The 25,926-nt window shown below is 29.4% G+C and overlaps 1 protein-coding gene across 2 annotated transcripts; it reads left to right on the forward strand.

Moving 5' to 3' along the window:
- The first annotated feature begins 2,071 nt into the window (after positions 1 to 2,071).
- Positions 2,072 to 25,779, forward strand: LOC119682814 (octopamine receptor beta-3R). Of its 2 annotated transcripts, XM_038096327.1 has the most exons (8): positions 2,072 to 2,821; positions 7,613 to 7,813; positions 10,628 to 10,903; positions 10,984 to 11,155; positions 11,426 to 13,703; positions 17,271 to 17,612; positions 24,258 to 24,366; positions 25,222 to 25,779. In XM_038096327.1, exons 1-8 carry the CDS (start codon positions 2,196 to 2,198, stop codon positions 25,430 to 25,432), a joined length of 4,215 nt encoding a protein of 1,404 aa, XP_037952255.1. In that variant the 5' UTR covers positions 2,072 to 2,195; the 3' UTR covers positions 25,433 to 25,779. The 2 variants fall into 2 exon arrangements, with proteins under 2 accessions (XP_037952255.1, XP_037952256.1); XM_038096328.1 differs by lacking the exon at positions 17,271 to 17,612.
- Positions 25,780 to 25,926: the final 147 nt, after the last annotated feature.

Below are 25,926 nucleotides of genomic sequence, written 5' to 3' on the forward strand. Positions count from 1 at the left end.
TACGAAAGGGATTGTTTTTAGTCCATGCATACCGAGCATACATATTGTGACGGCATAGTGACAATGCGTTAGGCATTTTTAAACTTCCTCTCCGCACAAAAATAAATAAAAAATTAGTTAGGTAATATTAATTTAGAATAGAGTTTGGACTTATTTATTTTGTCTTTAAACTTTAAACTCTACCCTTAATATATTTTTATGGTAGAGTAATTATTAACCAATTCCGAATTCCACAATAATGAACTTCTACTTTCTTATTTAAGAGTCCTCATCCTTATATCCTTTCTTTACAATTTAACACATCAAACATGAAATGAAGCTTTATTACGCTTCATTAGAATAATTCGCAATTATTCATTTTAATATGAATTGAGAGTGATTTTTCATTAGTCGATACATTAATTCAAACAATATTTGATTGAAACTGAAAGGAAATCCTTTTTATTCATTGAAATTCTTTTGAATTTGTGAAACTTCTCGGCACTTAAAAGTCTTTCAAAACTTAAATTTTTGCACTGATTGATTTCATCATTGAAATGATGAAATCCTTGCATTAAAAATCCTCACCAATCCTTACCAACTGACGTTGATGGATTCACAAGGGCAAAGGCAGAACGCAGGCATTTATTCAAATCCATGAAGTACCAACTGCTTAAGTGAAAGACGTTCTTATTTACAATATTACAATATTTCTGGTAATCGTAGCGTTAAAAATCACAACCCTGTAGGGCAACAAATATTTTACTTACGAGTATTTTTAGTTATTTCTGGTATTTTCACATTTTCACATTTTGAGTTTTTTTGTATTTTTGCAGAATTTATGAGTTTATCAAGGACGAATTTTATAAGCCACAAGCACACGACAGCAGTTGAATATCGGCTTTCTATTCGCTTCTATATAATATATATATATCTGACATTCATATATATCATATTATATGTATACAAATGTATAAATAGTATACGGAATCACAGTTTGGCTCGGATGTGGAAGTGGAAAGTGAAAAGTGAGAGTGAGATTTGTACCGAATATTGCTATAATCAGAAAATAAAGGGTCGCTATCAAAATATAGTAAATTACAAACACGCGCCTGTGGCTCGCCAATTTTTAATAAAATATTTCCATAGTTTTTATGGCATTTCCATTTGTTTTTATTAAATATTTTCATAAAATGTGGCAAAAGGATGCAATTAAATTAATGTTTTTCGGTGTTATTGCATATATTTTTAAAATAGCATTTATATAAATATTTTTAAATTTCTATTTCCAATTATTTTTATTAATATTTGCAAATCCTTTCAACTGTAAATATATTTTTACTTATTATTAAATTCTTATTATTAAAAAATATTCACAAAGCTTAGTATTCAGTGTTAAACCAACAGCCGTAAAGATAAACACTTTTTATATCAGCTTAATTGAATTATTTATTAAAATTATAAATTTTTTTTTTGTGTTTTTAAGTAGAATATACAGTATAGAATATGCAAATAATTTAATTAACCAAAATTCTCATTTTAATTACAGATTCATTCAATTAAAATTCATGTGAGGAAACGGAAACAGTAACAATAATAGTCACACCAGCGCATATTGCCTTCTCAGCACATCCATGCTATCAGAAATTTTCGTACAGATTCAATGGAAATAATGTTGCCATTCGAAATGGCACGGAAATTCCTACTATTACCATTGTTGATAATGATGAATTGCGATGCGGAGTCTTCACCTACTATTTGCATTACAAATTGCAATTATTTTTGCAATCATTTCAAATTTCAATCATAATTCATTCGTTATTATTGAAAACGTGATGTGCCCGTAAATGTAAAAATGCTGTTGGCGCCTTATGCATACAAAATCGGGAAACAAACAGCAGTTAGCAGACAAACAACGACAATCGCACTACTTCAGAAATTATTATGGCCCTTTATATCTCTAAAAATTGAAACAACAACAGCAACAGCTACAGCAACAGCTACAACAACAACAACAACATCAAAAATAACAACAAATACAACAACACCAAATTCAGTGAAAAATAATTCAATTAAAGTAAAACTTGCTATCCAACAAATACATAACATAATAGCAATAAGCGCATTTCTCAACCAACATAAAGAGTCCTTAGTCAATTTAGATACAATTTTTGTTAGTTACGCCCATTACCAATCGTACGTATGACAAATACACAATGTCAACGCTGTATCATGTTGCTGACTCGGATTTGTCTCTTAGCAGCACTTACCCCAATGTGGAAACGGCAGCTGCCGAAACTGATGCTGCTTTAACAACATTTGATTCTGACTTGGATGCCAGTACATTTGATATTGATTTCACATCAACTGCACTGACAACCACAACGGCAACTATATCAGGTATATCAGCAAGGAACGCTAGTTTTTTGTTGCCCGAATTGTCGAATTGGACAAATACAATAGCAACAACAACAGCAACTGCCATTTCGAGTGCAATACCAACAACGGCTGTGGCAGCAACAACAGCAGCGAAGTCAGCAATAAATACATTTAAAGATACTCTAATACAAGCACAAACAGCACTAACAACGACAATTCCATCAGCAACTCCAGGAACAGCAACAACAAGTATAGCAGCAGCAATTAACAGTTCGAATGTTCATCCAACCTTATATCCATTTAATGGCACAAACACAAACGATGGCACAGATATCCTTGAGGATAATTGGTTCAACTTGTTGCTTCTCATATTGAAAGGATTTATATTTTCGTCCATCATCCTAGCAGCAGTACTTGGAAATGCTTTGGTTATTATATCAGTGCAACGTAACCGAAAGTTACGGTAAGTCAATCAAAACGTCGACAAATGTCGTTTTCGGTGGAGATATTCCGTACTTTCGCTAGTGGAAAGGTCAGTCAGTTAATTAAATTCCAGTTTGCTAAGATTTCAGGACTGATGAAGTCGATCATCTGAAAAAAATCTCATGTTTTTTTAGATAAGAAAAAATAGCGAAGTAATCCTTGTAACGAAGCAGAAAAATAAGTATACATAGAATGAAGTAAAGATTTAAGTAACTAGTTTCATGTGATTTCTAAAGAAATATAATTTAAAAAATGTTTATCACTATTTTAGTGAAAAAGAAATAATTTTTTTAATAAATTCCTAGAATTCAAATTTTTAACATTAATCCCTGTAAATATACAAAGGTTACCAATTGTTTTTAAATAAACCTTTTCATTCATTTCAATTGTAATTTAAAGATATGTCAACTACTTGCACTATGATAAGAATTAAACGCTTAACTCATATAAACATAAAAATCATATCATCTCTCTCATATAATAAGAGATCCACAGATAAGCATAAGGGTACACCAACTTAAATGAATAAGGCTACAAACTCAAGAAAATAACTCAGATTCATACACCTAAATTTTTAATCAACATTTCATATAGTCAATTTTTTATATTATTTTAGACCAAAATTCCAGCAACAAACAGGTCTATGTTCCAGAAATCCAGTAGTTTAAGACAACAAAGTGTAACTCTCAGCTCTCAAGAATATAAATATTTCTATTGTCCTTTCAGAATTGTACTAAGCTTAAGATACCAGAATCAAACAGGTTTATGTTTTAAAATAACAGTCGTCTAAGACAACAAAGTATAAAAGACATAAAATTTTCTATTTCTTTAGACCAAAACACCAGAAATGGACATGGCTATGTTCCAGAATATCAGTAAACTACAATAAAAATACGCCACATATAACTCTCATTTCACTTTCATCATTCGAAAGGGCAATAAATTTTTTATTACTTTAGAACAGGATCCTAAAATCAAACAGATCTATGTTCGAGAATATTAGTCGCCTTAGAATTATTGAACTAACAGTATACTTATGAAAAAACTCTTTAGGGAACTGAATCACTTGAAAGGATTCAGTATTCTAAGGCAATAGCCTTAGAGGAACGTGACAAATTTATATGTAACCAACTTGCAGTCTGTCACAAACTCGCCTTTAAAGCCTTAACTTAATCAAATATGTCTTTCTTTGCTAACATTTCCAGCTATGTCAGAATTTTTAAACTCTCATGTTTTTTTTTGACTAAAAGAATTTGAAATTAACTATTGCCACAATCTTTAAATCCGACAAAAATTTCATTTCGTTTTAACAGTAATTAATTAAGTCTTTTCTCTCATTTTATGAAACGATTTTTTTCCGTACACTGCATTGTATCATACTTCTTCTGTTAATAATTAAAAGATGAAATGCCTTTGGTTTTCAGTTCTTTAGCGACTTTGTGCCTGCTGACATGCTGGTCTTCTTAAGACTTATTCATAATTTCATTCGTTTTTGAGGTGACTGAAAACTTTTTTCAAAAATTGATAACATTCTCTCTCTCTCTCTGCGTTTCTCTCTTTTTCTCTCCTTCTGCCTCTGAGTGTCTCTCTGTCTCGGTCTCTCTCTCAGTCTCTGTATCTCTATCTCTCTCGGTCTCTGTATGCACGGTTGCCACTTATGGTACTTTAGTACCAAAATTGGTACTTTTTTTTCCGTTTGGTACTCTGGTACTCATGTTCAAAAAATGGTACATTTTCAGCGACCCAACTTTATTGTGGATATTGTATTGTTTTATACTTTTTGTACATTTTATATAAATTGTATTTTCTTATAAAAAGACAATAGAAAAATTTTGGACCTTTTTTTTACAGAAATGGTACCTTTTTAAACCAATTTTGGTACAGAAAAAAATTTTCAAGTGGCAACCGTGTCTGTATGTCTTTCACTCTCTATCTCGGCTTCTCTCTACCTCTATTTTTTTTTTGTAATTTAACTATTGTCACTTAAACTCAAAAATTTATTTAATAATAATCAACTAATCCATTCATTAAAAAAAGGAAATATTACCAGTTTTAACTGACCTTTTCGAAACTATTACAAAAACATAGTCAAACAAACAGAAATTCACCGAATATTTTTTGCCTAACCAAATATAGATTTATGAGAATTTTAGAACTCTTATAATAACTTAGTTTTTTAATGCAGAACAATCATATTTTTGATTCTCTTAATATATTAGAGTCGTAATAAAGCTCTCACCTTATATGCAGATGTCCAGGCTTGATAAGTAGCAGGGTCACAATTTTTGGAAAACCCTTTTTTATTTATCCAAAAGCATTGGTATCGGTACCAATTTGATAATATTTTAAGCATTTTGGAATATTTTTGTTTTTATTTTTTTTTTCCTTTTTATGTTAAATTGTTACGTCAAAACTAAATTGAAGTCGGTTTTGTTGGGGGCTTATCCCTACCCCACACTAAACTTTAACTATACTAGAATCATTATCGTTTATTTATCTTCTAACTGATGACGGACCGTAGGTCAGCATATCTGCCTGTGCGTCCTGAGGTGGACTTACGGTTTGTTAGGGCGGGGTTGGGCAACGTATCAATTTTTGTGAATAATTTTAGGGGTCTGTCATTGATATATTTTTCACTGACTCGATTCTTAAATCTCTATGCATGTCGGTTTTGTTTTTTTTTTAAAGAATTTTAACTTTTATTTCGAACGTTAATTTTAGTATATTTCTATACGTACTTCGGCAAATTCACTTTTCCCTTCATCTGGAGAATTCCTAATATATGGTAAAAAAAATATATGCGACTTATAAACTATTTATACTCATTACACTCCCTACTTATTATTACTTAATTAAAAATAAATATAAGATCTGCAATAAGTATAAATAGTTTATTAGTTGTATAGATGCTTTTAATATTAGGTTTTCCACTTCACCTACTTTATATTTATTAATTTATCAATATTACTATTTTAAGCTTTTAATTTTAAATTTAAAAACTAACTATTTATATAAGCTTATTTCAAATAAAAATTACTGAGAGGATTTAATTGGAATATCAAATCTTTCCACTCACAGGGATTTTATTTTTTCGTGTTATGTAGGATTATTTGCTAACACGAGTATTGAGTTTAAAAACATTTTGTGTTTGATTATTCTCTATGTTATATATCAAATATTAACATATATATATATATATATATATATATGTGTCAATAAAAACTACTATACTTACCTTAACATACTTTTCACTATATATATATATACACAATATAAATATTTTATCTAAACTCAGTTCATCTGTGCAGTACCTGCTGTTTGACAAAACTTTTTAAGCAAATAAATTCTTATTTCAAATTAACAATTACATATCCTTTCATATTGACATAAAGCCGGTCATGTGCTTCATGTTCCTTTTCAGTAGAAAATCCACTTAGTGTCCAACATATCCAACTTATCTAACGTGCAAAACTCATACGAAAATGTGTTCCTTTATTTAATTCTCACAAAATAAATTCTATTTACTGCAGATCCTTTTCTGTGCCATTTGCAGCACACACTGTCATACGTGCTGCAGTGAAGAAACTATTTCATTTAGTTTTCCCTATGAGACAAATGAGCCAAAGTGGATTGAAGTGGATACTGTAATGTTATTGCAGCAAATACTTAATCAAAACTGAAGGTGATGATGGACATTGTCAACGACATTAAAGCCATTTTGCTTTGAAATTATGTGCCTGCCTTGCCTGGCTTATCTGTTTTACTGCTTGGCCCAGTGGTGAAATTAAAAGCTTATCACTTATATTTGAAAAAAAATATACTCGAATGAACGAATTTCACTTGAGTAAAACGTGAAAATGGTGCAGTGGGATCCAATAGGCTTAGAACAAATAAATTAAGTTATTTTTAAAAGCTTGAACCTCAAATTATATATCACTTAAAATTTCGAAGTTTACCTTTCCGCTAGGATATTATCTGAATCAAGAAAGTTTTCAACCTACAGAAACTGTGTCAATGTTTCTACCATTGCCGGATTAATGCCATTTGCAAAATTTGTGAGTATTAGTAAATAATTGACAAACTTTCCTTTGAAATAAAGAAAGTTTATGCTTTTCATGCTTTTAAAGTATAGTAAATCTTTAATAAATTCATAGGACCTGTACTTTTTACCTCTAAAAAATTTCAATAACCTTGTGGTTCGTCTTCTCGTGCACGATCCCCTTTACTTTAATTCAAAATGAAGAGAAAATCAAGCACGTAATGCAAGCACATTCAAGTACATTTACAAATCAGAAAAATATAATTTATGTAAGCACGTAAACTTGGAGTTTGAAAAAGGATGTAAAAATTAGAGTAAATAAAAAGCAACTGCGGAGGACAATGCAGCGAGTAACTCAATTTCGGATTCGTCGTTACAAAATTTATGCGCTTTCAGAACCAAATTATTCTATACAAGCTACGTTGAATAAATGCATCTTTCCAAGGAGTACTAATTGCACTTTGTCTGCGGCACTCTAGGTTTTAGATGCAAAATAACAGCACATCTAGAAAGTCAACTCCTCTCGTTTCAGGCATTTCCGTATCCTAGCAAAATCATAAAGAAAATTTAATTTTGTCGCAATTGTTGGAAATTTTGTTTCTTTCCTTATTATCCGCTATTATTGCATTTTCCACCTTAAGTTGTCGTTGTGCAAATATTTATGCTTTATGTAATTTTCCGTTTTGTTTGTTGTTTGTGTATCCTTTGTAATGATATTACCTCTCCTTGCAGCGTCATAACAAATTATTTTGTTGTCTCCTTGGCAATGGCTGATATGTTGGTTGCACTTTGCGCGATGACATTCAATGCATCCGTGGAGCTCTCAGGTGGCAAATGGATGTTTGGACCATTCATGTGTAATGTATACAACAGTCTGGATGTGTACTTCTCAACAGCGAGCATATTGCATCTGTGCTGCATATCAGTGGATAGGTAAGTAATTCTATAACAATTGGCAGTTTATTGTACGTATGAGTATAAATTTTGTAATAAATATAATGATAAAAGCTTTAAGTGATATTGACTTTAAATTTTTCAAGATGTATAACTAAAAATAGCATTAGAATTATGAATATATTTATTGTACTTTCTAAGTTTAAGAATAAAAAATTTATTAACCGTTTAATTAAAAAAATTAATTATTTAAAGATCCATTAACACTTACGAAACATTTTAACATTTTAATAAAAGGCAAGATCTTCACAAAAATCAAACAAACTATGAAAGAGCTGTAACCAATATTAGTATCATCCATAAATCGCGTAGTTAATACAAAAAGCGATGCATTAGTCGAAATAACGACATATATCTGACGCCAACCGATTATTTACTTATCTGAGCCACATTCCTCTGCCGACTAAATCGATATGATAAACGATATTAGAAGTAATATATAGTCAGCTGCAATTGGTATTGCTAATTTAAACTTTACGTTAGTTTATACAATATCAAATATTATATGCTAAGCGATATCATATTTATCTGAGCCACATTCTTATACCGACTGTATCGAGTTATCGTCAGTGACATCTTTTTAGTTGTGAAAAAAGATTGGTATTTTCTAGATACTCAGCAGTCTTCGAAATTTTCTTAGCCTTTAATCCGTATCTCTTGCATACCATATTTCATATTGTGACCACTATCTTATGTATTTATTGGATTAAGTTATAATATTCATCCTAAGGTTTCAATTATGGCTATTATACCTAATACTGTATTCATCTTAAAACATTCTGAAACTTTTAATGTAAATTTAGCTATTTATAAAAAGAGGTCTCGTAGCTGACTCAAATTCTTCAAAAAGTAAGTCACTAAAATGCTAAAAATTTACAAAATATATCTAAACCATTTTTTTGTCCTCTTTAAAAATCTAGGAGGAAAAGATTATTTTCCATGCTTTCCGACAATAAGACTGATATGTTTACGAAACAACCGATTAACCAACTTGTTTACAATCTCATACACATCAATGAATTATTCAATCCTGTACGATATTAGATATCGATATCGATAGAGAAAATTTTTAATAAGTGATTGCGTTATGGAAACGTAAACCTAGATTTGATATTTCAAATGTATTCCTAGAACAGCCTGTCTTTCACAGGATTTATCATAGGGAATCGCGTTCGTAATTTGGTTTTTGCTCTGTTATTATTCAATTATTCAAAAAGTGTTCAATTTTCTAATAAATTAAGTTTAATTGTCGAATACAACTATTGTCCATAATGATGCTTACTAATACTCTAATCAAAAAACTAAAATTGTGTTCAACCTTAGGTTTGTTGAAACCCAAAAGCTCAGTCGTTTCTCGCTATCTAATCTAGGTCATAGTCTAAGCGATTACTGCATAAGTTATTGGTCCCGCAATGGTGTGGTTTTCAATTAAAAATTATTTCTGTGTAAAATAGAGAAGGGGTTAATAGTAACCAGTAGATGTTTCCAAAAACAACTAATATTAACAATATCCAAATCAGTTGAATGTACACCCCATGAATTCATGTGATTAAAGTTTTTAAAAAAATTTCTGAATTTTTTTTTTCAATAATCAGATGTATTCTTTAAAAGGAAATCAAACCGATGCCATTTCTCTTATACGTGTTTGACTTAGTTCTTATTGATAAAGAAATTCAATAGGGAGGTTTCGAACAGAAGTAAATTATAACAACAAAATTTTTATTTATTTTTAATTAGTAGAATTTTTAGCTGACTAGGCAGTGTTTACGAACACTGAGAAAAATAGTGTGGATTTTAACTAAATCTCTGGTTAAATTATTCTTACTCAATGAATCATGTTGGTTCAAACAAATCACACATGTCAGTTTTCACATCTACTTTACCACATGAGCTAAAATTTTACTAACAAAATGATGGGGTCAATTTAACTAGCAGAGCATATTTTTCTGAGTGGGGAAAATTTAAATAATAAATAAATTTTCTCCTTTGTGTTTGAGTAGGCAACTAAAAGAGAGAGAGAATATATTGTACTTCATTATCTTTGCTGGGTATTCAATTACATGTGTACTATACTTCTATTGTCTGAGAGCAATAATTAAACAATCCAGACATTGTCTACTGTTTTACGATTCTTTCGAAACTTTTCACATTTGTAATAAATAATCGCATATATTAAAGTACTTAAATGGAATAAATTTAATTTACATCTGTTCTACGAGTGTATCTGATTGCTGCTTGTATTACAAGCCATCCCATACGTATACCTCATATACCATTTCAGGACTCGCTGAAAATGGCATCCAATGATGAACGCTGAAACTTTGTCAGTTCATGAGAATAAAAAATAATTGCTGCAAAATTAGTAATTAACAGAAAATTTATTATGTGAAAAAGTAAAACAATTCTTTCCAAAGTGTTTCAAATGAAAGCAATGTGGCAAATAAAATGATTAATGTTATCCTAAATGCAACCGCAAAAGGCAAACAAAGCCTGTTAATTGTTCGGTTTCCTCTTATAAAAGCATTAAATGCAAAGCAAAACCAAACAAAGCTGGAAGGAATGAAAAGAGGTTTACACTTGGGAGTTTCCGATGGCCAGAATTTGTGTTTTTAATTAGTTTTTATATTCTAAGCAAAATGTAACAGCTGATGCCCTCACATTTGCAATAAATATAAGTGAAAAAAACGAGTACTGAAATATATCATTAACATTATGGTTTCCTTTTTCTTTTTTTGCTGCTATTCTGTTCGATTTAACACACCTCCCATGTCATCAACTGCACGCATTTACCAGATACTACGCCATTGTACGCCCACTCGAGTATCCCTTGAACATGACACATAAAACAGTTTGTTTTATGTTGGCAAATGTTTGGATATTACCGGCGCTGATTTCGTTTACTCCCATTTTTCTTGGTTGGTATACCACAGCCGAACACTTAAAGCAGGTGTCGCTGAATCCGGATCAATGCTCTTTTGTAGTCAACAAGGCCTACGCGTTAATCTCGAGTTCGGTTAGCTTTTGGATACCAGGCATTGTTATGTTGGTGATGTATTGGCGCATTTATAAGTAAGTTTAATTACATGGCAAATATTGGTTTTCATTCTTTCACTCAGTCCATTCATAATGCTGTGCTATTGTTCTTACAGAGAAGCGGTACGTCAACGTAAGGCCTTAAGCCGCACAAGTTCAAATATTTTGTTGAATAGCGTGCACATGGGACACACGCAACATGCTACAAATCTGAATTACTTACATCCCAGTGACTGTGATTTGAATCTGACCAAGGAGGAAACACACAGTGCTATCAGCAATTTAGAGGTATGCTTAACTTCAACTGGAAAGCATGACTACTTTAAGATGTTTAACTTCATTTCGTAGAGAATGCTACTTTAATCCCAATTTTATTTCAACTTTTTTTGAAGTTCATAAAAAAGAAACTAAATTAACTATGAGTACATATATCTTCTTCTTTATTAGAGAGTTCTACTTTATTCGGAATTATATTTTAATTTTTGTTGTAGTACATAAAACTGTACTAACTGTGAGCATGTTTTCTTTTCTTTCTCTTTATTTAAATAATGAATTCAGGATATACTGCCGCAAACTGATGATGACGAAAGAGATGAATGTGATGAGTTACGTGTTCCTTCACCACCTCCACGACGTCTGAGTCGAAGTAGCATTGATTTACGCGATCTAGAGCAAGAGCGCTATGAGAAAGTAACACACACAGACAGTGCTCCATCCATGATTGCACTACACTATGCAGCCCAACAGCAACTGCAAGGCGGACAAGAATCAACTTTCAGTCCTCAATTAAAAGCAGATGCACTCTATGATATATCTCAGCCATTTCCCTCCAAACCACTAAACACATCTTCATCACCCATACATTCCAACAGCAATTCACCCACAGCACAAACAAAACAACAGCACAAAAGAAGCAAACAGCAAAAAGGTTGTGAATCTGAGCAATATCAAATTTTCGGCTTGAATAGCGATGATAGTGAGTCGAATGATTACTATGACAGCATACTGAATTTAAAGATAAAACAACAGCACCAACAGGCCCCAATGACATTTCTGCCAATCGCAGAGGATAATAAAGAACTTAAGCGTTTAATTGAAGATAACTATTTGTACTACAAGAAGCAAACAACGGCAGGCGATGCTAAAACTACTGCAGAAATAATGCAATGTGACAGCAAGTTTCCCGCTTTGAGTGAAACTGATTTCATCAAAATGAAAAACGGCGAAAATCGTAACCGAAGTGGTGACTCACAGAAGAAACCGTTTGCGCTGAGCGACTCCGAGTTTCTCAAAGCTTTGAATGAGACAAAATCGAAAAGGAAGTTATTGGAATCACTGAAGGAAGGCAGCGTCAAAGAACAGAAAGGTTTCAATATTATGTCATTATTAACGAAAACTAAACGTTCCAGCACTGAATGTTTCTCCATTGAGAAGAAACGTCATCAAGCAACTTCAGAAGAAATACGCAGCAGTCGTACAAATTTATTTAGACGCTCGCGCAATCGAAAGCTATCACATAGCTATAATGGTGCTATTGGAAATAGAGAACGCAAAGCAGATGCACGTTCTAGGCAACATAGTGATACAGATACAGATAACTTTAACGTTATACTGCCAAGCATGCATACAGAAAGTCAAGATAATCCAGGTCGTTTCAACACACCTGACATACTATTAGACATTAATGTACTTAACGAACAAACCAATACCAACACACAAGATATTGTGCTAATACAAACAAACGAGTTTGAAGCACTAACATCACCCAAACATCACAATATCACATCCATACAACTTATAGATTTGGGCAGTAATAGCATACAGGAAGTTGGGAGTGATGATTTTGCGCTATTGGCTGAATGTTTTACAGAATCTCCACATATACCGGCGACACCGCCTCCATCACTTTCACCGCCTTCGCTCAATGAACCCGTCATATTAGAGCAGCACAATCAAATTCAACAGGAACAACGAATTGTTGAACTACCAGACAAAAACAATTTAATAATCACATCCAGCACTGATTTAGTAGAACTCTTTCGCTCACTTAGTTTTCCTGTGGCTGAAAGACAACCTACTGATCTAGCACCACGTAGAAAATTGCATTCATCTACAACCTCCAGCGAATCTAAACACAAATCAACACAACATATCAAACAACGTTTAAGCACACTCAGTGATCAGGTGCTCGTGGCAAAGAGCAATACGCACTTCTTCATGTCCCCACCAGCAACACCAAATTTCAATTCTGCTCAACATTTACCAGCACTCAAACCATTAAACTACCAAAACACACAAAATAATCCAGTCAATGTGTACTTTCTCTCGCCACCACCCACTGCAGCAGCACAGCAGTTCACCATTCTTTCGCCTAGCAGTAATCAATTCATAAGTGATACTTCCACTGTTTCATTAGATATGGTCACTTCACTACCAATTCCACAACAACAAGTTATGCAGCCGACACTTATAGTACCTACAGCCAGCACCATTCAAAACATGCCACCCAAACCGGAAATCATACTCGACTCAACGCTTTCGCCAACTTCCATACACAGCGGCAATAATGGGGTGGATGGCTCTTTGGTAGGAGAGGACAAAGACTTAACATCGCCAATATTCCGACGTCAGAACAGCGAACCGGAAAACTCACTCACAACTACCTCAGCTGGAAAGCATCGTAGTAGTTTACTGACAGGCTATGAAGGCATACAAACCGTACGTAAACGCCAAGCCTCAGTGGTTACATACGACGTAAATGTCATAAATTTCTCACAAGACAACAGCGATTGTCGCAGCTACATTCCTTTAGGACGTGTTTCGACCAGTTCAGCAAGTAAGTCTATCGCTTATTTTTTCTTTAGTATTTGGTATCATATTAAACAAAACTTACTGCTATTTGTTTTTTTCTTCGAATATATTATATAAACACACAGTGATATAAGTAATTTATAAACTGAATCTTGAAGGGTTATTTCAGTTAGTCTGGTTTTTTTTAAAATTTTAACTTCCAAAGTTACTAATATATAACTATAGATTCTCGTAATCTAAATTGAATTACTGTTTTAGTAAGTCTGGTTTTTTTGTTGTGGTGACCTCCAAGGTACAAATATATAACTGAACTCTTATTATCTAAATTCGGCTCTTTACAGGTGTGTTGTTGTTGTACTTCAAATAATTTTTTAAAAGAAAAATAAATAAAAAGGATACAGTAATATGGATCGAATCTCCACTTTCAGTTTTGCTAAATATCCACTGTTTCAAAAGACTTCCTTTTTAGTTTAAAAACACTACTCCTAGGTTATAGGTTTTGATGGACCTGCACTGTAGATAAAAAAGCTGCGATTATAAAACATTATATACTTTAAAGGACATACATTTGGAAAATATATATTATAAACGTTTTAGCCTCTTCAACTCGAACTAGCACAATTTTTAAAATCTATGCTGACACCAAATAATTTGAAATTATAAAGTTTATCCTCCTCGATCTGTAACAATCACACAACATATTATAGAATGCATTTGTAATCTTTATTTTCTAAAGTTGTTATTAAATCCAAATAATTTCGGCTGATGAAAAAACAAAATAAAGACACTCCATAGTTTTTAGCATAAAGTTTCGACTGATTTACAGCAAAATAAAATTAAAATCACAGAAATCACAGAACTTATATCTAATATGAATGATTATGGAGATTAAATTACAAATCAGTTCTTAAACTACAAGTCCACCTTTATCATTCCTAATAGTCTACTTAATATCCATAATAGAAACCTTTCAAAAAGTTATGTGTTTATCTCCTTGTATAAACACGTTTGTTGCTTTTAGAATAAATTACTATCGCAAAGAAAATGGCTATAATTCCTTTAAACAACTATATATATTGACTTGTTAATAAAAGGAGAAAAATCTAATATATACAATAAAATTATTACAAAAAAGGAACGAGTAAATCACTGCGAAAATCATCAAGAAGATGACGATATCGAAACAGTGAAGGCGAACAGGGAAGTATGTAGACTAAAATAATCACCCACGAAATAATACGGAACAACCACTTTTAAATACTGGATGCATATTAAACGGGTGACCCTTATGGCTCTGTAAATCAAAGCAACAGATTAATAAATATTTTGAAGTGCTGCAATAAAGCACTAAAATGAATTGCGTTGTCTTTACTCAATGGCGGCTTTCCGAACGGATGGCTTTTATGACTCTGTAAATCAAAGCAATAAGTTAATAAGAAATTAATCTAAAGTGCTACAACTAAGCACAAAAATTAATTCTTATTCACAATTATTATAACTTCAATATGATCTATGAAGTTATTAATGTTTTTTATTAACTGTAAGTCAATTTATCGACAGGCTTGATCTGCCTAATTGAACAAAAGGTTTCTACCCAATTTCTCTCATAAGTTACTTGCATTTATTAGCAATAAAGATATAGTCATCATTTCAATGGTCTGTTTTATTATACCCATCCGGAATATATATAATGTCCGATACTAACTTTACTATATTTCAAACATTTTCACGATCCTTATATCTTCTTTATTTTTGGTAATATAAACAACGTTCATCTAACTAAAGATGAAGAATAGTTATTTACTAGATACCAAACACTATATGTTGTTAACAATTGCTGTGAATTTGATAGAAAACAAGAAGGAAAGCAACACGATTTTAAATAAATTTGTATTAAATTACATAAGTCACCAAGGATCTTATTCAATGATCGTTACTCTTATAACTCTTATACTTTAAAAAAACAAGACGAATGCATTGCCTAGCCTAAAATAATGTTCCAAAATTTCCAAAAATGAAAGATTCTAAACTGATTTTATCAATAAACTCGTCAATATAAATCAATTTCATTTCAACGGAATAATGAAGGCTATTACCTGGTGAAACTATCTTCTCACACTGTCCAGATCTCGAATAATTATATAAAAGCAGCATGAGAATTACTAAGTACTTCATTTAGTAACTTTACAGATCATTGCAATCTGTGTTTTCACTTACATAAATTTAACATTTCTGATACTGATATTTGTCGCCTTTATGAAATTTACATAGAAAGCTCTATCATGCCCTGTTCATGATAAATAAACCATTTTTTTAGGTCATCTTGTACTTGACAAAGACTGCTCTATTCACCATGTATGTGTCGTTCTTATACCTTCATATGAACTCTAGAGCACCAAATCCCAAACTGTATTTCAATTTGTAAAATTTCTATATATACAGAGTTAAAACACAAGGTTAGTCTCAGTTGAGCTATTCTGTGATCACTATATCTTATACATAAAGAATTTCTAATAAATTTTTATATGAAAAATTATATGAGAAGTTTTAGTTTTATTTTTTTAAGCTTTGTGTATAGTATTTCTTAAAAAAAACACAAGAATCTTTAATATTGTTTGAATGTACCTTGCTTATACCCTGCCACCTAGTGTATTCAACCCAGAGTTTCTGAAGTCAGCTATGCAAGCAGTGGCGAACCTTTTTATAAGTGCATGCCAAGTATTGGTACTTTTCGGTTAGTGCTTGTGTTCCCTATATTCTGCCACCTAGTATATTCTACCCTAAGTTTTTGATGTCAGCTATGCAAGCGCTAGCAAATCTTTCTATTAGTGCATGCCAAATATTGGAACTTTTCTGTTGTTGATCTTTTGGTGTGCCCAGACCTTGGTATCTTTTAAAATTGTTTCAAACCACAAAAAAGTTCCTCACTTTCATGATCACAAATGCCATCTGACTATTTGTACTATACTATTCTATACTCCGTGGGTTCGCCATCGCTGTTTTGTACTGTAATTATATCAATTGATCTAAGTTGAATATGTGTTTGATTTTCCTAAGATAATATTGATATATCTCAGAAATTTCATTCATTTTAATGAATAAGTTTAAAATAAAACAAAAAATAAAGAAATTTATTAAGCAAAAATAAAAACTTTAAATAAAAATTATTTATTAAATTATTCCTTTTAATCGAATTAATTTAACTAAATTAATCTAAAAAAATAACTTATAAAAATTATAACCAAAAAGTTGTAAGATATTCTCGTGCATGATTTGCCTGCAAAAATTTTTTTATTCATTTTGATAAAAAAAAAAAAATAAATAATTTAAAAAATTTTTTATTACAAAAAACATGTGCTCTTTTTCTATCTATCTCTCTTTCTTCCTCTCTATAATACTCCTTAAATATAACATATATATTTATATGTATACATATATCCTAATCCTATATGTAAATATTGTATTAATGTTTCAAAATGCCCTATTTTCTCTTTCTGTATTTGTTGTTACAACCTCGTAAACTATACGTACGTACCAAACAACTATTTCAACTTAAATGTGTATGTATGTATGAAACCTACAACCACAATAGAACCAGATATATCTAATAAATCATCCCTAACAAGACGTGGTGGCATCTGTATTTTTGTTGATGAAGATGAAATTGATATGATAGAGCAGAACAATGGCGATAGCCAATTGAAAAGTATTACGTTTAAAAATCCATACAACAACAGCACAAAATCTCGCACAAATATTGGCAAATGTCGTTTATGTGGTGCCGATTTAAAATCGAATATATCCGCACAAAACGATAATCCAGTCACTAATCAAAATCAAACAACAGCAAAGCACAAACGTTTTTGGCAAAAAAAAATCTGGCAACGTGCTAAACGGAAACAATGCCTTACCAGATGTAAATGTGGCGCTACCGGTGAGTTTGCAAAGAGCTTACCTAAAGTTTACTTAGATGAACAAGTTATATTTTTTGTTATGCATTTTACATGATATAATATGAGAAACTTAGCTGAACTATAAATAAACGAAATGATTTAATATTGTATGGCAAACAAAATGGCTACAATTCCATTTTGTTTGTTCGGTTTGTTCAGTGCACGACTGCACGACTAAAGTAGAAAATTAAATAAAAAAAAATGTTTAAAATATGTAGCAAAAAAAATTGCAAAAAAAAACAAAAACAAAAACAAAATGTATTAAAAACTAACGATGAACAGCGGCAAGCACTATTCTCTATCTACTACTACTAAATTTAACAACTATGTACTGTCAATGCTGTTACTATTACCACTACCATTACTACTATTACTACTACTACTACTACCACTACTTATACTACTACTACAACAACTACAACTATAACCACAATTACAATAACAATTTCTCTTTCTAGTTGAATGCTCGTTTTTGTAAAACGTTTTTATGTGCGCTATGTTTGCTATTCTTTGTGCTTCTATGTAAATAAGTTTGCGTTTTGTCTTTCGTTAATTGTTGTACTATCCACTCAAATCAAACTCTCACACACACTCATCGCCGGCTTTGACGTTACTTTTATGATAAATGAAATTTTTTGCAGTGTACATATTCATTATGCTTTTTTGTGGTTAACAGAATTACAAGGTTTGCATTTCATTTATCTTCAAAAGTATTACCAATCATTAACACTGATATATTATATAGCGGTTTTAGTCATGAAAGGCCTCACCACATATTGGCTCTCTTAATGAGAAATGCAATCATACAAAACTTTTTTTAGAAATTGAAATTGTTTATTAAATATAAATAAAATTTATTTTAATGCTTTTATTGTGATTGCTTAAAAGGATTACATTGAAATATTTGGAGATAAAAGATTTAAAGTTATAAATAAAAAATTTATAAACATGAAATAAACGTTTTGTTTAAATAAAAGTAAAACAAAAAAAAATTAATATAATAAATAATAATTAATTAAATTAAAAAAATTTAATAAATGATTTTAATTAACTAATTATATAAATTAAAAAATCCAAAAAAAATATGAATTATTTTTTTTGTCATGAAAACAAATAATAATAATTATAATATAAATATCTCTATATCAATTCAAAATTTTTCACATAACATTAAAAATAATTTAATAAGTTTTAAAAACTATTATAAATTTATTTAATAATTTTTTGTTATAAAACCAATAAATATAATAGGATAAATATCTTTAGATCGATTAAAAAGAGCTTATCAAATTTAAGAGAGTAATATTTCTTACTAATATAATATTCAAAAGATTAAAAATAATTCTTAAAAAAAAATTTAATTCTTAATTTAAAAAAAATATAATAAATTTATTATGTTATATTATGTAAAAATATAATAAATTTATTATGTTTTTTTTTAAACGACAAATTATAATAATATGAATATCTTCACATCAATTAGGAATAGATGACCAACTTTAATAGAATAACATTATTTACGGGAACTGCATTCAATAAATTTTAAGTACAATATTAAAAATAATTCTATAACTTTTAAAAAACAAAATTAATTTGTTATATATTTTTTTCATAAGAACAATAAATAGTAATAGTATAAATATATTTAGATCGATTAAAAAAAGATTATCAACTTTAAGAGATTAATATTTCTTACGAAAATTATATTCAAAAATTTTTAAATAGAAGATTAAAAATAATTCTATAAGAAATTCAAAAAAATATATAATAAATTCCTTATAGATTTTTTTTCGTAAAAACTATAAATTATAATAATAATATAATATAATATAAATCCCAAAAATGCTTACTAATTTAAATTAATTTCAAATCTTCAAAACCATTAAATTATATTAAATTATAAATATTTTTCCTGTGTATAAACACAAATATTTTGCCAGTTCTGTGTGCATAGACGAACTCAGCCATAAGAACTAAAATGTTGAAATGTCGGTCTCAGCTTAAGATCAAATTAAAAGGAAGGGTACGAATGGCATAAAAGTAGGGACGAGGGTAGTGTAATAATACCAATGTTAAAATAAAATAAGTAATTGTATATTGGATGCAAAATTTTTAAAAATATTTTTAATAGTTTGGAATTCGTTGTTTTATAATTGACTTTAAATACATACATACTCCCATTAGTATTGTATAGACTGTTCCTCTTTAAGTATACTGCTTAAAGAACTTTATCAAATTAGTATTAGATTTGAATAGACTGTTCCTCTTTAAGTACACTGCTTAAAGAACCTTATCAAATTGGGGAATACACTATTAACTTTTAATGTAAATAACTTTTTTTTCATCTCTAAATATTAAATATTTATCCACTATTGATAAATATTTAATATCTTTCTTCAATCACTTAAAATTCCGCTTAGGAAGATAAACTATTTTATGACGATACCCTCATAACTTATAGTGTGAATATAGGTTTAAATACTTGACAGCTACAATATTTTTTGACACAACTTGAGGCTTAAGTTCCTTGACGATATGAAAGGAATAAATGAAGAATACCCGTAATCATAAGTTTTTATAAATATATATTTCACTTCTTAATCCATGCCCATTTTTCATTAATAATACAAATTCAAACGTTTTTGCTGAAATTGCTTAAATTCGCTTATTGCTTATACATTTGCACATTTTAGATTGCTTCATTCACTTTTTCATATAATTTTGCAAATCGCATTTTTGACATATTTGCTAAATGTACTTGTTGTTGTTATTCTTAAGTCGTCTGTCTTTATTAAGGTTCATTAATCAACTACTTTATTTAAACGTTATTCATTAGTCTGAAACACTCACAGCACCGATAGCAATTCGCTTAATTTATACCTAAGCTCGTTTGAGTTATTATGCCTGAATTTACATGAACTTGATTATGTAGTGGGAGTTCGCAGCATGGCACAATTGTACGGTTTAATTAAGTTCTGAAATTAATATCGTAATTAATATATCTTAATAGTTAGTAACGTAACCGAATATGGCTATTAACCGATTATGCTTTTTACCACAAACATACACATCAATACGGCACTTTGCAGGTAATTTCGCAGGCGAGCATTCATTTGAATGCAAACCCAATGGAAGGAGGAAATTAAATTCCATTTGGAATTGCAATAAATTGCTTGCTTTTATTTATGATATGAAATTCTATACTAGATTAGTTTAATTAACTTTAAATTAAATAATAGGCCGAAGAATTAATGCACATAATTGTTGTGCAATTAAAAGAGGTAAATCAAAGCTGTAGTGACATTTCAGCAATTAATGCAGGAGGACAGTCATTTAAGTGACTGTCAGATAATTTATATATTTCTGTTATCAGATTGTTTATTAGGCAGGAAATTGTCACCAACAAACGCCATTTACTTCCATTGTATGAAAGCAACTATTTCCTCTTATTAATTATTAATAGTAATTAATTTCATACAGAATGCTATTTTAAATACAGAAATCACACCAATACTTTTGAAATAAAATAAATGAATTTTTATTTATTTTTATATTTCGGAACTTATAACAATGATATTTTTGTATTCAGTAGAGACTGCAAAGTTTAAGAATAATAAATTGTATGATGATTTTAATATGCATCTCTGGTTTAATGTTCAATGAATTGTATAAGTGCATAGATAGATTATATAGGCTATAAAATTATAAAATAGGTATATACCTACTTCTTGTGCTTATTTTCTAATAAGTGAAGTCTCAGTGGACAAACTACAAGGTATGCATCCATACCTGTTCAATTTGATTCACGGTCCATTTTTTAATCAACTGTAGTCGACCGATTGAGAACCACTGACTTAAAATCATTCATTTAAAATTAAATTATAAATTACAAAGTTTTATATTATTAAACTCATATAAAACTATTCCTTTTTATATAAGCTCTTTATTTCATATAAACACTTCCTTTTTCTATAAACTTATGTTCTTATACATAAAATCATCGAAGATAAAGTTTATCCATTAACGTTTTTTGCGATCTCTTTTAAAATATCTCTATGCATGCATACTTCCATATGCATTATATAGATTCTCCTTCTTTGAATAAGTTCCTTAAACGACCTAAGCAAAGTAGGGAATAATCTATTAACATTTATTATAAGCAGGATGATGATGCACTCTATATTAGGTATATTAGATGATTTCTGCGTCTAAAAAACAAAAAAAAGTCGTTTCTAAGATAATATTTGTAATATTTCCAGTATTTACCAAGGTACATTTTATCAAAAAAAATAGTCTCTCTGAAAACAGCGTTTATTTAAAATATCACCAATATCTCAAATTAAATTTTTTTAACCAAAAAATTCGTATGCTGTATAGTCCTTTAATCGTCATTGAATACTCTGTCCAACATGTGTTCATATTAAAATAGGTTTAATTAATTTAATAAATTTAATTTTTTTGAAAAATTGTCTTCCACTAATCGTCTCTAAAGCAAAACTGTCTAACATATTTATTATTCAACAAATATATTTATTCTCTTCAGAAGCTATATACGAAAAAATAGTGCATGATTAAAGGAAAATCACATGAAAAATTTATATAATATATTGATCTTCTCTCCTATATGACTTCCGCTATGTCTTAAGCCAAGAATTCATATTCAAATCATATATGCACCATAGTAAAATATATAGAAGTCCCTTGAAATGAAATTATAGTTGGTTTAATACATTTAATATCGAAGTCCTTTGAAAATTAATTATTATCATTCTTATGTGATTAATTATTTTCACTATAGTTCATGACAGTGTTCGACAAAATCAGAGAGAAATGAATGTCATCAACTGGAGGCTAAAAGCCAAAAATAGAGAATAATGGGAGAATTTCGTAAAACAAGCTTAGATTCTACATGGACTGTAGTATAGCTATGGATGATTCTGATGATGACTATAGTCAGTGGCGTAACTACATTTTTTAGGCCTGTAAGCAAATTCTAACTAAGGGGCCCCTACCAACATACTAAGGGGCCCCTCTTTTTATACTCTTTACACGAAAAAATGTAAAAAGGGTATATAAGGTTTGTCAATATTTTCGTAACGCATTAAAGGAAACTTCGGAAATACCATTAAGTATATATCAGTATACTTTTACAGTTCAAACTACTCTCTCAGCTTTTGAACTCTTCGAATAAAACTTTATACACATACTTTTCGGGAGCGCACCCTGTTCACCATTTGATTTGATTGAAATTGGACGTCTATTTCTTGTAGCTGTGATATAAACTAAACAATCGGATATAAGGTTTCTCCGTTTTTAATAAAGGTATTCAAATGGAATATGGTGTATACAGTACTGATATTTGCAAAAGACAACGTACAAAATTATTTTCAAATGGGTTTAAATTTAGATATAGCTTCCATATAAACTCTCGATCAAGACACATATTTTTCTTAGAAAAACTTTTTTATTTCATAAATAGGTTTAATATTTTATTTGAAGTACATACATATTATGTACTTTAAATTTAAAATTTACGTATCTTTTATAAAATGCAATATGAAATTATTCCAACAAAAAACGTTTCGTCCCACTTTTGAGAATTTATTAAAAAGAAATACAATGAATACAAAAATTTATAGTGGGGCCCCCTAAATTCGGGGGCCCGAAAGCGTTGCTTCCAGTTGCTTCCCTGTAGTTACGCCACTGACTATAGTTCATAAAATAAATGTTACAGTGTTGCAAAAGATTTATTTATATTAAACAAATAATATATAAAGCTCTGGTATAATTTTTATTTATTAATTAATTCTATATTAACTTTTTCATGAAATCGATTCTAAAGAAATTTATTTTTTTCGGGACTTGTTCATTTCAATGTACTATTTACTTAAAACTAAAATAGATATATCCAAACTTCTATACGTTTTAAATATATGGAAATATAATTAATATATATATTAATGTATACTGAAAATAAGAACATTTCTTTATACTTAATTACTATTGATCTTGTCTTTGCATAGACTAAATATACTACTCCAAAATTTTTATAATTATTTCAAACGTTCTTAATCCGTCTTGCTTCAAATATAATCCTTTTTGTTAGAGAATAACACTGTTAAAAATATAGATAATAAATATTAAAATATATTGTGATGCATACATAATAATGTAAATAATGTATTATTATATTGCATAAAAATCTCAAATTTTTTTGATAGTTGCAATAACACACAAGTATTTATATCATTAATGAAATACCTTACATTTATATTACTCTTATTCACATTTAAACTTTTATTCTCATCAGACAACTTTTTTCATATTTCAATCTTTTCAAGTATAAAATAACATCAATAAATTTTCTTATATATTTTGCTATTAATTTTTTCCTTTTTAATTATTTATTAACTTTATTATAATATCAAAAAATATTTACAATGAATGCCATTTTCGCCTAAAATATATATTTATACATATCTATATATATAATGAGTGATATTCATATAAATATACGAGTTATAAAAATGTTCTGAAATGCGTTTAATTTACAGCATTGCCAGTCTGTTTTATTTTTTAATAAAGATAATTAATCGCATTGATTGCTTATTATAAACATTTTTCAGGTGGTTCTGTTAGGCCCACAAAAGGATGGAAGGCTGAACATAAGGCTGCACGCACTTTAGGGATTATAATGGGTGTTTTTCTACTTTGCTGGTTGCCATTCTTTTTGTGGTAAGTATATATATAAAGAAATTAAAAAAGAAAGTTAAAACGTTCTAAAGGAAAAATTAAACAAAATAATACAATATAAAAAATATTGGAATATGAATAATTCTTATATACGTATATATATATATATATATTGTACACAAAAAAAAATAAGCTATAGGTTTAGTGAAGTTTAATGATAGTTCTGTGATATATAATTTAACATTAGCTTATGTCTTAAAATACCCTATATATGTACGCTAAGACTGAAAAAAACTGATATATATATTAAATAAATACCTTAATTTTTGTTTTGCAATACTTACGACTTTAAACAAAATAAAATATGATTTTTTATTAATTTAAGCTTAAATATTAAATATAATTAAAATAAATTTTTTTTATTACTTAATTCAATTTACTTTTTTATTTCATTAATAATAAAAATTTTTTATTATTCACCTCTATTCCAAAATAGTTTTTCTTCGCTATTTAATATTTTGAATTTAATTAAAACAAATGATTTTTATTACTTATTTAAATTCTTATTTTTGTTTCATATATAATAAAATTTGTTGTAATCCACCTCTGTTCAGAAATTCATAAATAAAATTTTGTTTTAATTCACGTCTATTCAAAAAACCCTTTTTTAAATAATGTTTTTCCTTCGTCATTTAAAGTATTGAATATAATTAAAATATATTCTTTTTATTATTTAATTTCATTTTTTTTTTTTTTGTAATTTTTATTTTTAAAATTTGTTTTCCTTCATCATAATTGATTTTTAAAATTGATATTATTATTATAAATATTTTTTATTCAATTATTATTATTATTAAATCAAGTATATTGTATTGAATTGTTTATCTTAACCCGCAGGTATGTTATAACTTCACTATGTGGTGCTGCCTGCCCTTGTCCAGATGTTGTTGTGGTGGTACTATTCTGGATCGGTTACTTCAATTCAACTCTGAATCCATTGATTTATGCGTATTTTAATCGGGATTTCCGAGAAGCTTTTCGCAATACACTGGAATGTGTTTTACCTTGCCTACAAAAGCGCAATCCTTACAATGCTTATTATGTGTAGCAGTTCAAATAAATGTAAATAAGACGGAATAAACCTATTCAAAATAATGCGCTTTCCCCACTTAAGATTATACATAGATTATAGAAATTGATTGCAATAAAAAAGTTATAAGTTTTTAATTGCATTGAATTTATATTTAAAAAAGGACGAGACGTATAATTTAAAGGATATTAAGAATGCACGTTATGCCGAACAGATAACCATCGTTTTTTTACTCCTTGGTAATTTGGTGTACGTTTAGAAGTGCTTAAGTTAACTACGATGTCGTCATTATATTATTTAATTAAGATTTGGTAATTTGGTAAGAAGGTTTTATGATTTTATTAGTATAAAGAAATTAGGTTTAATGTTTAGTATGTAATATGTTGAAATATGTAGTGTTAAGAGTAATATATGTGATAAAAATATTCATTTCCTAAGGTAAGTTTAGTAAATAATTACAATTAGTATAATGTTACTAAAAGATTTAGAGAAGAAGCAATAAAACTATCATA

The sequence above is a fragment of the Teleopsis dalmanni genome, chromosome 2 (assembly GCF_002237135.1).
Source record: "Teleopsis dalmanni isolate 2A chromosome 2, ASM223713v2, whole genome shotgun sequence".
Lineage (NCBI taxonomy): Eukaryota > Metazoa > Arthropoda > Insecta > Diptera > Diopsidae > Teleopsis > Teleopsis dalmanni.